This window comes from Scyliorhinus canicula, chromosome 16 (assembly GCF_902713615.1).
Source record: "Scyliorhinus canicula chromosome 16, sScyCan1.1, whole genome shotgun sequence".
Lineage (NCBI taxonomy): Eukaryota > Metazoa > Chordata > Chondrichthyes > Carcharhiniformes > Scyliorhinidae > Scyliorhinus > Scyliorhinus canicula.
In genome coordinates this window covers 81,672,409-81,686,224 of record NC_052161.1, presented here as the reverse complement: position 1 = coordinate 81,686,224, position 13,816 = coordinate 81,672,409, and the positions used below count along the sequence as shown (strand labels likewise).

The window sequence follows — 13,816 nt, the reverse complement described above, 5'->3', positions numbered from 1 at the left end:
AGTCAGCATGGTTTTGTGAAGGGTAGGTCATGCCTCACAAACCTTATCGAGTTCTTTGAGAAGGTGACTGAACAGGTAGACGAGGGTAGAGCAGTTGATGTGGTGTATATGGATTTCAGTAAAGCGTTTGATAAGGTTCCCCACGGTCGGCTATTGCAGAAAATACGGAGGCTGGGGATTGAGGGTGATTTAGAGATGTGGATCAGAAATTGGCTAGTTGAAAGAAGACAGAGAGTGGTAGTTGATGGGAAATGTTCAGAATGGAGTTCAGTTACGAGTGGCGTACCACAAGGATCTGTTCTGGGGCCGTTGCTGTTTGTCATTTTTATAAATGACCTAGAGGAGGGCGCAGAAGGATGGGTGAGTAAATTTGCAGACGATACTAAAGTCGGTCGAGTTGTAGACAGTGCGGAAGGATGTTGCAGGTTACAGAGGGACATTGATAAGCTGCAGAGCTGGGCTGAGAGGTGGCAAATGGAGTTTAATGTGGAGAAGTGTGAGGTGATTCACTTTGGAAAGAATAACAGGAATGCGGAATATTTGGCTAATGGTAAAATTCTTAGCAGTGTGGATGAGCAGAGGGATCTCGGTGTCCATGTACATAGATCCCTGAAAGTTGCCACCCAGGTTGATAGGGTTGTGAAGAAGGCCTATGGTGTGTTGGCCTTTATTGGTAGAGGGATTGAGTTCCGGAGCCATGAGGTCATGTTGCAGTTGTACAAAACTCTAGTACGGCCGCATTTGGAGTATTGCATACAGTTCTGGTCGCCCCATTATAGGCAGGACGTGGAAGCTTTGGAACGGGTGCAGAGGAGATTTACCAGGATGTTGCCTGGTATGGAGGGAAAATCTTATGAGGAAAGGCTGATGGACTTGAGGTTGTTTTCGTTAGAGAGAAGAAGGTTAAGAGGTGACTTAATAGAGGCATACAAAATGATCAGAGGGTTAGATAGGGTGGACAGCGAGAGCCTTCTCCCGCGGATGGGGGTGGCTAGCACGAGGGGACATAGCCTTAAATTGAGGGGTAATAGATATAGGACAGAGGTCAGAGGTGGGTTTTTTACGCAAAGAGTGGTGAGGCCGTGGAATGCCCTACCTGCAACAGTAGTGAACTCGCCATAAGCATATGGATGATAAGGGCATAGTGTAGGTTAGATGGCCTTTAGTTTTTTTTTTCCATGTCGGTGCAACATCGAGGGCCGAAGGGCCTGTACTGCGCTGTATCGTTCTATGTTCCTCCCCACCACCCTGCTATTTCCTCACTCCACCTTTACCTCAGTTGTCCCCCAGCCACTCTATCTCTCACCTTTCCCACAGTCGCCTCTCCTTGCATCCCACCCCCTACCGCTCAATCCACCACAACCCCATCCTGTTTCTCCCATGTCCCCACATCACCCTGTCCCCAAATCCCAGACCCCAATCCCCCCCTCACCCCCTGCCCTTCCCCGTCCCCACAGCCCCAACCCTCCCTTGCCCTTCCCCACTCCTCTCACCCCCACTCCTCCATTGAAACCCTGCCCTTCCCTCATGCCCCATCTCTCCCTCACCTCTGCCAGCCCACCGTGCCCTCCCTTCATCACCCCACTCCATTCCTCCCCTACCTCTCCCTCACTCTTCACCAACCCAACTCTTGACCCGAGCCCCAGGTCTGCTGCTGTTCCTGTAGTTCTCTGTAAACTATCAGACACTTCAACCAGTTTATAAGCAGAATGTTTTACCCAGGTGCAAATACTCCTTTACTTATGAGATGAACAAAGGACAAAACAGGTTTGCAGTTGATTCACAATTCTCTAATTATTTTCGTAGAATGCCTGCAGCGCAGGAGGAGGCCATTCGGCCCATCAAGTCTGCACCAACCTTCTGAAAGAGCTCCACTCCCCGCTGCAACCCCATAACCTAGCCTATACATCTTTGCATACTAAGGGGCAATTTAGCATGGCCTGTCCACCTTACCTGCACATCTTTACACTGTGGAAGGAAACCGGAGCACCTGGACGAAACCCATGCACCCATGGGGAGAATGTGCAAACTCCACACAGACAGTCACCCAAGGCTGGAATTGAATCTGGGTCCCTGGTGCTGTGAGGCAGCATTGCTAACCACTGTGACACCATGCTGCCTTTTCATAGATTCATAGAATGTACAGTGCAGAAGGAGGCCATTTGGCCCATCGAGTCTGCACTGGCTCTGTGAAAGAGCACCTTACCCAAGCCCACACGTCCACCCTATCCCCATAACCCTGTAACCCCACCCAACACTAAGGGCAATTTTGGACACTAAGGACAATTTAGCATGGCCAATCCATCTAACCTGCACATCTTTGGACTGTGGGAGGAAACTGGAGCACCCGGAGGAAACCCACGCACACACGGGGCGAACATGCAGACTCCGCACAGACAGTGACCCAAGCCAGGAATCGAACCTGGGACCCTGGAGCTGTGAAGCGATTATGCTAACCACTATGCTACCATGCTGCCATACTGTGGTAGATCTAACCAAGTTGGAACAGAGCCCCGCGACAGTTATTTAACCAGGTGTTTCACGACGCTCGCGGCGCTAGAAAACACCACGCTATATATTGGGTCTCTGTTTCAATTCAGGGCCTCAGCGGGGATCTCCACTGAGGAGCTACGCTCACCAGAACTCCTCAGTGCAGGAAGAGATTGGGATTCCGTTTTTAAATGATCTCTCAACCCCGCCCCCGCACGACCCCCGAACCCCCACAATGCCTCAACTCATCAATAAGGGGGTCCTCGGGCCGCCATGCACCACGCCTCACGTGTAAAGGACACTCCTCGGCCCGATCCCTGCCGCGGGAAAGGTGCCATCTGGGCACCTTTGCACTGCCAACCCAGCACCGTTGCATGCCACCTGGGGGCACTAGCAGTGCCAGGTTGGCACTCAGGTCAGGCTGGCAGTTCCAGGGTGCCCAGGTGACACCAGCAGTGCCAGGGTGCCACCCTGCCTACAGGGAAGCACCTGGGAGCCTCCAATCCCCTGGGAGACCTCCACAAGTGATGTTTAATCTGGTCCCCGTTTGTGGAGACCAGCATTGAACGGCGTTTGTCCAAGGTCTGCAAGGTGAAGGGGTTAGAGCCCAACACCTCAGGTAGATCAGGGGGATGCATATTAGAGTGAGACCAGCTGAATCACTGTAATATTCAGATCTGCAAAATACTGATCCCACCCATAATATTCGGGATTCAGATCGTGACATCTTGCAAGATCGCATTAGATCTTCTGAGGCATGGTGAGCCAGGTAGATCCTGGTAGAGGGATATCCCGGCATCTGCCGTCCATGCTGCCTTTTGGGTAACTAATTTATTTGGGTATTACGAACTTCAACATTAAAGAAGAACAAAGAAAATTACTGCTCAGGAACAGGCCCTTCAGCCCTCCCAGCCTGCGCCGATCCAGATCCTTTATCTAAACCTGTCGCGTATTTTCCAAGGATCTAATTCCCTCTGTTCCCCGCCCATTCATATATCTGTCTAGAATGATGCGTCTTAAATGATGCTATCGTGCCCGCCTCTACCACTTCTGCTGGCAAAGCGTTCCAGGCACCCACCACCCTCTGCGTAAATAACTTCCCACGCACATCTCCCTTAAACTTTCCCCCTCTCACCTTGAAATCGTGACCCCCTTGTAATTGACACCCACACTCTTGGAAAAAGCTTGTTGTTATCCACCCTGTCCATACCTCTCATAATTTTGTAGACCTCAATCAGGTCCCCCCTCAACCTCCGTCTTTCCAATGAAAACAATCCTAATCTACTCAACCTTTCTTCATAGCTAGCACCCTCCATACCAGGCAACATCCTGGTGAATCTCCTCTGCACCCTCTCCAAAGCATCCACATCCTATCGGTAATGTGGAGACCAGAACTGCACGCAGTATTCCAAGTGTGGCCTAACCAAAGTCCTATACAACTGTAACATGACCTGCCGACTCTTGTACTCAATACCCCGTCCGATGAACGCAAGCATGCTGTATTACTCCCACAAAATATGATTCAGACTTACAGCTGGGCTCTGGGTATTACCCGAACTTAGTGAAGGAGGCTGGCCAGGCTATAATCACTCGATGTGCGATGGTTTGCCTGAGAGATACCCAGGCTATTGTTGATTATCTGTTCCGATGTTCCTTCTTTTATACCGGTTCTGCGAGCACTGAGTCATACGTACACACCTTTACCTGGCCGGAGTTCTATTGTCCCATCCAGACTTAAACTCATTAATGGGAATAAACAGGATACTCCTATTCAACCAGGGTGATTTAATTGAGATCCATTGCCCCCTAGGTGGCGTAGTGGTTAGCACTGCTGCCTGAGAGATCTCAGCCTAGCACTGAGATCTCAGCCTAGCACTGTTCACAAATGGGGACCAGATGGAGTGGCACTCGTGGGGGTGTCCCAGGGGATCAGAGGCCCCCAACGGCATGCCCTTTGGGCAGGTGGTGCCCTGGCACTGCTGGTGTCACCTGGGTACCATGGTAATGACAGCCTAGCACCTGAGTGGTGCCAACTCAGTGGCAGCCTGGCACTGCCCAGGTGGCATAGGCATGATGCCAGGTTGGCACTTCCAAGGTGCCAGCTGGCATTTTATGCGTGTGCACGATCAGACCGAGGTTGCTCGGCGTGGGTGCGGGGAGGGGGGAGGTCTGGGATTGTTTTGGGGGTCTTGCAGATCGGGTTGCCTTTTTTTAATGGTGTCCCAATCTCACGCTGCGATGGAGAATTCCGGCGAGCTGAGCTCAAAAAAAAAGGGGGCAGCACGGTAGCATGGTGGTTAGCATAAATGCTTCACAGCTCCAGGGTCCCAGGTTTGGTTCCCGGCTGGGTCACTGTCTGTGCGGAGTCTGCACGTCCTCCCCGTGTGTGCGTGGGTTTCCTCCGGGTGCTCCGTTTTCCTCCCACAGTCCAAAGATGTGCGGGTTAGGTGGATTGGCCATGCTAAATTGCCCGTAGTGTCCTAAAAAGTAAGGTTAAAGGGGGGGGGGGGGGGGGGGTGGTTGTCGGGTTACGGGTATAGGGTGGATACGTGGGTTTGAGTAGGGTGATCATTGCTCGGCACAACATCGAGGGCCGAAGGGCCTGTTCTGTGCTGTACTGTTCTATGTTCTATGCACCGAGATCCCAGGTTTGATTCCGGTTCTGGGTCACTGTCCGTGTGGAGTTTGCACATTCTCCCCGTGTTTGCGTGGGTATCTCCTCCACAACCCAAAGATGTGCAGGGTAGGTAAATTGCCCCTTAATTGTAAAAAATTAATTGGGTACTCTAAATTTATGAAAGAAAAAGATCCATTGTTCCCTGATACACTCTTGTATGACCAGATGTTAGCCCATTGTGGAGTCTGATGGTCTCTTTGTTTGTCTTATGTCCTGCTGAAAAGTTGATTACCTGTTTCCGGAAGATAGTTACATATTCATCGCATGGTCTTTGTCCTTTTGAGTAAATGTGATACCTACTGTGAGTGGGTAATCACAAAGTCCAGATAGTGATAATGAGTTTCTATGTTGCCTTGAGTGCTCTTGTAGACAGCCAGTATCGATTCCAGACAGTGCCTCATTTGGCAGTTTCTGTTTCTGGCCTATGTGTTTTTCCCCTTACCAGCCTGTTCCCAGTACCACATTGTCTTCCTAATTCATGCTTTTAATGTTGTAGGTATAGCTACACCATCTCAGGAAATTCTACATAATGCTCTGGGCTCGTTAATTCAGGAGAGGAAGATTTATCACACTGGAGAAGGCTATTTCATTGTCACTCCACGCACTTATTTCATTGCTGGTTACAGGGGGGAACAGAATAACCCATGGGTGCTGTGTGAGGAGCACGCCACCACACTTGCTCCTGTGACATACCTGGTGAGTGTGAAGAACTATGATGAGCCAGTGAAGGAGGAGAAATTCCTTCCTGATGGAGCCCCTCACTGCAAGTCCTGTTGCTGCTTCCGTCAGCAAGAGGTGGAGAAACAGCAGTCAGAGCAGTGGCTCTCCATGAAAAAGATCCCAGGCCAGAGGAACTGCAAGGAGCACAAGCCCTCAATTCAACACAGGGCTACCTCTACATCGGTTGGGCCCCAGGGGAGTGAGCAAGGCAGGATTAAAGAGAAACAAAATAACACCCGAAAGTTTGGCCTCAGCCTATTCCGGCGCAAGACAAAAAATGAGGGCACCAAGAGAATGTATGGGACTTTCTCAGCTCAGTTCCCACCAGAGGAATGGCCCGTTCGTGACGAGAGCAGCCTGGGCAACATTCCCCGGGATGTGGAGCACCAACTCATCAAACGCATCAATCCTGGGCTCACTGTCGAAAACTTGGTCAGGCATACTCTGCTGATGAAGAAACTGGGCAGAGAGAACACTGACCTCTATCACAACACAAGCTCAATGGAACAGCTGATCAGCAAACACAGGCAGCAGTCTAAAAGCAGCTGGCAAAAGGTTGGACCACAGCAGCAGCGGAGAGCACAGTCCAGCAGGGAAAAGAAGAGGCTGAAGCATAGGGGTTCACTGCAAACGAGTGAGGGTCTGCTGAAAACTAAGAGTGACCCAAGGACGAAGGAGATGGCCAATCCCAGAAGGACTGAGGGAGAGCAAAAGCTGCCTGAAAAGCCAAATATTCAGCCCTGCAGGAGTAGCAACCCAACCCTACATTTCTACAAGAACAAAGTCAACAATTCTTTATCCACAGTATCCTCAGTCGAACACCATCACGCTCAATATACTAAGATCAATAGCCTGGGGATTGAGGGGTATCACAGGGTGGGGAGGAGGTCACAGTCCCGAGACTCCTCTACCAGGGTATGTGGTGCAGTCTCAATGAGGGAGAGGGCTAAGGACAGGATCCAACTCGATGCTGTTTGCAATATCAGGCCAAGTGAGGCAGATTCTAAAGACCAGCCACAAAGCTGTGCTGTTAAGACAGAAAGACAAAACCGGACTTACAAACGCCATCATATCCCCACTAGCTGTCAGACATATGATTACCCAAGCAAAAGCCAAACACCTGTCTCATCTGCAGGTGACTACATTTCAAACCACATACATTCTCCTGGCCAGGCTGCAGGGAAATCTGACCTGCAGGAGAGAGGGGAATGTGTCAATGTGACAGAGCACGAAGTAAGCCACAACTATAGGGATGATTCTGTGCCTCACATCTGGCGAGATTGGCCTCTCAAACAGGCCTGGAATCCTGCTATCCCTACCACAGCGAACTCTGGGAGTGTGGAGATGCTCCTGAACCAGTCACATCCACCCAGGACACAGCTAATGTACCAAGTGGAAGCCTGCCAGTCAGAGAGTGGAGCAGTCAGACAGTCAGATACTGAAGGAGGACAGAGTGCAACCTTTACTGATGAGGACCAGACCCTGTACCAAAGAGAGCTTGATGAGGATGATGCGTGCAGCTCACTTTACCTCAACGATGATGCTGAGCTCACAGTGTGCAACCAGTTACCCACAACCCTGCCTGGCCTCGGCTGTTCCAATAATCCTGGTAGTGAAGGTGTGCCAGCTGTGCTGTCTAATGAGAGCTGGCTTTTAACCAAAATTCTGCTGCAGGAACAGCAAACTGAAACCTGTGCGTTTAGTGAACAGCAAGTGGCCAGCTGGGTAGAAGTGAACAATAACAGTTTGGGGCAGTCCAAGCCTTTCTGTGGGAAGGAGTTCTGCACAGAGCTCCTGGTGAACAGTATATTTGATTACTGTGATGCAACAGGCCCTGACTCTGGACCAGAGAGTCCTCGAAACATGAGGAATAAAGGTATCAGAAGCCATGCCAACAAGGAAAACTGGGTTGTGCATCAAAGAAGGAAAGCTCAACTGATGAGAAACTTGGAGCGAAACCTGGGATTTCTTCACTCCCACAATAATACACTATTGCAAACAAGTCATGAAGAGAACACACATCTGGAGGTGCTGGAGAATCACAGCATTACTGGCGATAGTGGTATCGATTCACCACGGTGAGTATTCAGGGAGTCTGAAACTGAGGGGTCCCACTGGGGTCAGGGTCAGAAGGGATGCCACTGGGACGAGATTGGAAGGGTCTCGCTGGAGTCAGGGACATGACTGACAGACAACATAATCAAATACAGATTCTCTGGTTGTGATCACATTGTTGTTTGTGGGATCTTGCTCTGTGATAATGGCTGCTGTGTTTCTGACATTGGAACAGTGACCACATTCTAAAATGTGGCTGTAAATCACATTGGGACTTCCTGAGATTTGAAAGGAGTTATATAAATCAAGTCTAATTATTTTCCAATTAATTGTGAGAAGGAAATATACAAGCCCATTACAGAAACACAAGGAGCAAAATGTTCTGTTCTTTTGACTAAGTGTCAACTCAGGCAGGAATAGCCTGTGGGCTCCACTGCTGACTTTTCCGGTCATATTTTTGACACCTTGTCAAACAAAGTCCTGAAGGGGAATCCCACAATGTCATGTTGGTGGGACAGCATGAACCTCTGAATGAACCACTCAGCCAGCAACTTCAGTCTTCATGAGAATTTTAAAGGTCACGCCAATCTAAACAAAAGGGTCCCAGGGATGCAGCCCCCCCCCCCCCCCCCCCCCCACACACCATGCATATCCCCCCCCCCCAGGAATTCCCCCACAGACACAGGGACCATCCCCCCCAGGGAATCCCCCACCCCACAGATACTGCCCCCCCCTTTAAGGGTTCCCCACCCCCACGCACACAGCCCCCCTTGAGGTAATCCACACCCTCATGGACACAGGGAACCCTTCCCTGCCATACACACAGCCCCTCCCCAGGGAATTTCCTGCCAATGGACACAGCGAACCTGCACAGACCTCCCCATTGGAAACTCTCCACCACGGGGTTCTCCCTGGCAGTGCCCAGGCACCAGCGAATAAGCTGTTGTAAATCACACCAACGAGAGGGGAAGGGGGGGAATTATCTAATGTATGTGCATAGGGAGGGGAAGCCAACTAATGTTATTACAGTGTATGCCAATGGCAGGAACCCCATTATGTCATCCGTGGGGAGTGGGGGGGGGCGGGGTGTGACAACCGGAATGGGAAATTCCAATGGTGTAAAAGCCAGTTGGGGAATCCTGCCCCATTCCCACCAATTGAAAATGGGGGTGGAAAATCTCCCCCCCATCAATAACTTTGCCAATATGATAATGTGGGTTCAATTATCCCAATAAAAACTGGGAAGTAATAGTATTAAGGAAAACAGGGAAGGAATTCCCCCTCTGCGTATGGAGAACTTTCTCGATCGGTGTGTTCCTGCTTAATGTGGAAGAAACAGTGTTGGATCTAGTTTTAGGGAATGAAGTGGAGCAAGATAGAAACTTGAAAATATCATATTGCTATAACAGGAATGGCAGCTCAGCACTCAAGATTTTCAGGCAGGATGTAGAGGAGGATAAAAAGTGGAAGAAATATTGGTAAAAGAAAGTCACCACTGTGCTTGGGATGATATGCTAGAAAGATCATTAAATTAAACCAGGTGAGTTGAACAGAGGAACAAAAAAAGTGTAGGTCCACCAGCAGTCCGAGATATATAGGTTGGGATTTTGTGCCTGCATTTGCCACGACCAATGGCGACATGGGCACAAAATCCCACAAGAGTCAGAATACAAGAATCTCGCCGATGAGATCTCGTTTTCAGACTTGCCACACCCTCTGGCAGTAATGTAATGAGGTCTGCCCAGAAAGGTTGGGAACCTCATTTAAATAAATGATAATATTACTAAAGAGCTTCCCAAGGTATGTTCCTCCACATTGGGATCTCCTCGCAACATCAGCGAGGTTTACAACAGGCTTTTAAAAATAGGGACCAGGCGGAGGGAACCCACCAAGGACGTACAGGTAAGTAGAAGCCCCAGGGTGAGAGGGACATGCCCAGGCTGTTGCATATAGTTAAGAATAAATATGAGTGGCAGATTTCCTTCCCTAAGGGACATGAATGAACCAGATTGGTTTTGGCAGTTGATACAGGTTCACCATTACTGAAACTAGCTTCTTATTCCTGGAATTCACTGCCTGAAAGGATGATGGAAGCAAATTCAATTCTAATTTTCAAAAGAGAATTGGAGATGTAAAAACGTTCAGGGCCGGGAGGGAAGAATATGGGAGTAGGACTAATTAGATGGACTAATTAGAGCTAATTAGAGAGGACTAATTGGATAGCTCTTTGAAAGAGCTGGAACAGACAAGATATGACAGCGACAGAAAGGATCAATCTTTAATGTGGACTTCTTTTCTAGGACCCGAGTGAGTTTGGCATCAAGCAACTCAATTGGTTTGGACAGCTTGAAGCGACGGGGCTTGATGCAGAGTTATGGAACCCTGAACAGCACTGAGCGGAGTGGGCTCTTATCCCAATATCCCTTGCTGCAGCTCACCCCAGTGATGAATGTTTGATTAATGGCTGTGTCCTCTGGCCTAGGAATGTAAAGTTTTTTTGTGTGTTCTAAATTGTGAATGAGTCATGGATATCACAGCTTTTATAAAAAATATTGTATACTTGTGGCCTTTGAATTGTTCCCATTTGAGGACAATTCATTTTTTTTTTCTTGTTCCTAGGATGTATGTATTTCCGGTAAGACCAGCATTTATTGCCCATCTTTAATTGTCCCTGTGTACCAGTTTTGGTAATACAAATGGCTGAGCCATTTGAGGGCATGTGTATGAAATCCCTTACAGGCCAGACTGGGGAAGGATATTAATGAAGCAAATAGGTTTTTGTGACAATCCAATATTTTCATGCTCACCATTTCAGATTCTAGCTTTTTATTCCAGATTTTATTGAATTAACAGAAATTAAGCTGCACAATTGCTATTATGGGATTTGAATTTATGGCCTGATTTCTCTGCTTTGCGACGCCGGAAAGATGAATTGTGATCGGGCGGTGAATCGTAGGTTATCCAAAAATTAAGGTTTGCGCCCAATGCCAATTTTGATGCCATGCTCTGGTTCTTTGCTGGTGGCGAAATCAATGTTTGCACCCTGTGTCGGCGGATCCATACCAAACAGTCATTTGCATGGATTTCAATATCATTAGCGGCTTGGACTCCCAACCAGAAGCCTCTCTCTCTCTCTCTCTCTCTCTCGACCCTGGGTGAGTGAGGGAAAAGAAAGGAGAAAAAAACTTTTGCAAAACCAAAACTTTTAAAGAGAGGTGGGGGAAAAAAAAATATTTTTGTACTTTTTTTTCTCACCCATAACAAGTTCTCCTGAAAATAATTTTATAAAAGAGGAAAAATAAAGTGGTAAAGGAGAGAAGGGAGGGGAAAAGAAAAAGGGAAGAAACAAACAAACAAAGAAAAAGGGGGAGGGAAAGATAAAGGGAAAAAAGAAAGGGAAGGGGGGGAAAAAAATGCCAGAAGGGAGCCAAAGCAGAGTGAGAAGGGGCACCAAAGGCAGAAGGGGCAATGGGCGAGCCAGTTCAGACAAGCTAATCGGTGCACGAAGCGGCGGAACGGAAGTATCGCGGCATCAAAAAGAACTGGGCAAACAGGTGCATTCTCCCCTGGAGTCAGGGGGGAACTGTAACTGGAAGGCAGCCTTTGCCGAGGCGCTGAGGGAACATCAGCAGGTAAACAAGGCAGAGGCTAGGGCAGACATAGAGGCCGCAGTGCAGGCAGCAATGGCCAAGGCCCTGACAAGAGGTGCAGCTCGCCCTGGGCAGAGCGGAGGAGAAACTGAAAGCCCAAGAGGCGACCATTAAGGAGCTGGAGAAAGCAGCGACTGACATGAGTAACCGGAGCACGGCCCTGGAGGGGCACAACACAGTGGACTGGTGACCAGGAAAACCACTCGAGAAGGCAAAATGTCAGGATAGTGGGCCGACCAGAGGGGATCGAGGGTAGAAACCCAACGACATATGTGGCCGAGATGCTGGGTTACTTAGTGGGGAGGGAAACCTTTCCCAACCCACCAGAAATGGACAGAGCACACCGGTCGCTGCGCCCGAAGCCCAAGGCAGGAGACCACCCGAGATCAGTCATAGCTAAACTGCACGGGTACCAGGATAGGGAAACAATCCTGCGCTGGGCCAGGAAAAATAGAACCTGCAAATGGGAAGGACACTCCATTACGAGTCATATGGGGTTCAGGGTGTACTAGCTCGATGGATAAAGAACTGGCTGGGCAACAGGAGACAGAGAGTAGTGGTGGAAGGGAGTGTCTCAAAATGGAGAAGGGTGACTAGTGGTGTTCCACAGGGATCCGTGCTCGGACCACTTCTGTTTGTGATCTACATAAATGACCTGGAGGAAGGTATAGGTGGTCTGATTACCAAGTTTGCAGATGATACTAAGATTGGTGGAGTTGCAGATAGCGAGGAGGACTGTCAGAGAATACAACAAAATATAGATAGATTGGAGAGTTGGGCAGAGAAATGGCAGATGGAGTTCAATCCAGGCAAATGCGAGGTGATGCATTTTGGAAGAACAAATTCAAGAGCGGAATATATGGTCAATGGAAGGGTCTTGGGGAAAATTGATGTACAGAGAGGTCTGGGAGTTCAGGTCCATTGTACCCTGAAGGTGGCAACGCAGGTTGATAGAGTGGTCAAGAAGGCATACAGCATGCTTGCCTTCATCGGACTGGGTATTGAGTACAAGAGTTGGCAGGTCATGTTACAGTTGTATAGGACTTTGGTTCAGCCACATTTGGAATACTGCGTGCAGTTCTGTTCGCCACATTACCAGAAGGATGTGGATGCTTTGGAGAGGGTGCAGAGGAGGTTCATCAGGATGTTGCCTGGTATGGAGCACCTAGCTATGAAGAAAGGTTGAGTAGATTAGGATTGTTTTCGTTGAAAGACGGAGGTTGAGGGGGGACCTGATTGAGGTCTACAAAATTATGAGAGGTATGGACAGGGTGGATAGCATCAAGCTTTTCCCAAGAGTGGGGGTGTCAGTTACAAGGGGTCACGATTTCAAGGTGAGAGGGGGAGATATGCGTGGAAAGTTTTTTACGCAGAGGATGGTGGGTGCCTGGAATGCTTTACCAGCGGAGGTGGTAGAGGCGGGCACGATAGCATCATTTAAGAGGCATCTAGACAGGTATATGAACGGGCGGGAACAGAGGGAAGTAGACCTTGGAAAATAGGACACAGGTTTTGATAAAGGATCTGGATCGGTGCAGGCTGGGAGGGCCGAAGGGCCTGTTCCTGTGCTGTAATTTTCTTTGTTCTTTGACATTGGGGCAGACCGAGCCAGGTGACGGGCCGAGTTCAATAGAGCAAAAGCAGCTCTTCACAAGAGCAACATGCGTTTTGGTTGCTGTACCCAGCGAAACTCTGGGTCACATACCAAGAAAGAGAATACTTCTTTACAGCCCCCGCCGAAGCAAACAAGTTTGTTGAGGAACACGGGCTGGAAAACCAGCAGCGAGAATAGAAACGAGGGGCCCCTGGCAACAACATGCCGAAGGGGGGGAGGGGAGGGGTGAGGCAACGCCAGGCCCCCCTGTCCCCGCCACGGCAAGCGCAGCCTGAACAATGAACAAACCACTGCCCAAGGGACCACTTCAGGTGGGAGACCAGGCCCCAGCACGAGGGAACGAGAGTAGCGGAGAAGGGAGAGCAAGCAAGAGGAGTGCAGGGTAGGATAGGGGAAGAGCGGGCATAAAACCATAGAGGTCAGGCAAGGGAGAAGCGAGACAGTAACTACCGAGAGGGGGGCCACCGTACGAGCAGGAAAGCTAGCGCCGGGGTCATGCAACAAAGCAGGGCCGCGGAGCGCCCCAACAGGGGGGAAGGTACCAGGCAGGGGGTGGGGATACCACTCAACAGAGGCTGGAGAGCAAACGGGGATAGGAACAGAGGAAAG

The 13,816-nt window shown here is 49.5% G+C and overlaps 1 protein-coding gene across 1 annotated transcript in view; it reads left to right on the top strand.

Moving 5' to 3' along the window:
* The window catches only part of stox1 (storkhead box 1), a 32,717-nt gene extending 21,436 nt beyond the window's left edge, over window positions 1–11,281 (top strand). Inside the window, exons 2-3 of the mRNA XM_038773359.1 lie at window positions 5,664–7,965; window positions 10,243–11,281. Coding sequence (XP_038629287.1) covers window positions 5,664–7,965; window positions 10,243–10,399 — 2,459 coding nt within the window. The 3' untranslated portion in view covers window positions 10,400–11,281. The remainder of the gene's footprint in view (window positions 1–5,663; window positions 7,966–10,242) is intronic.
* The last annotated feature ends 2,535 nt before the right edge of the window (window positions 11,282–13,816 follow it).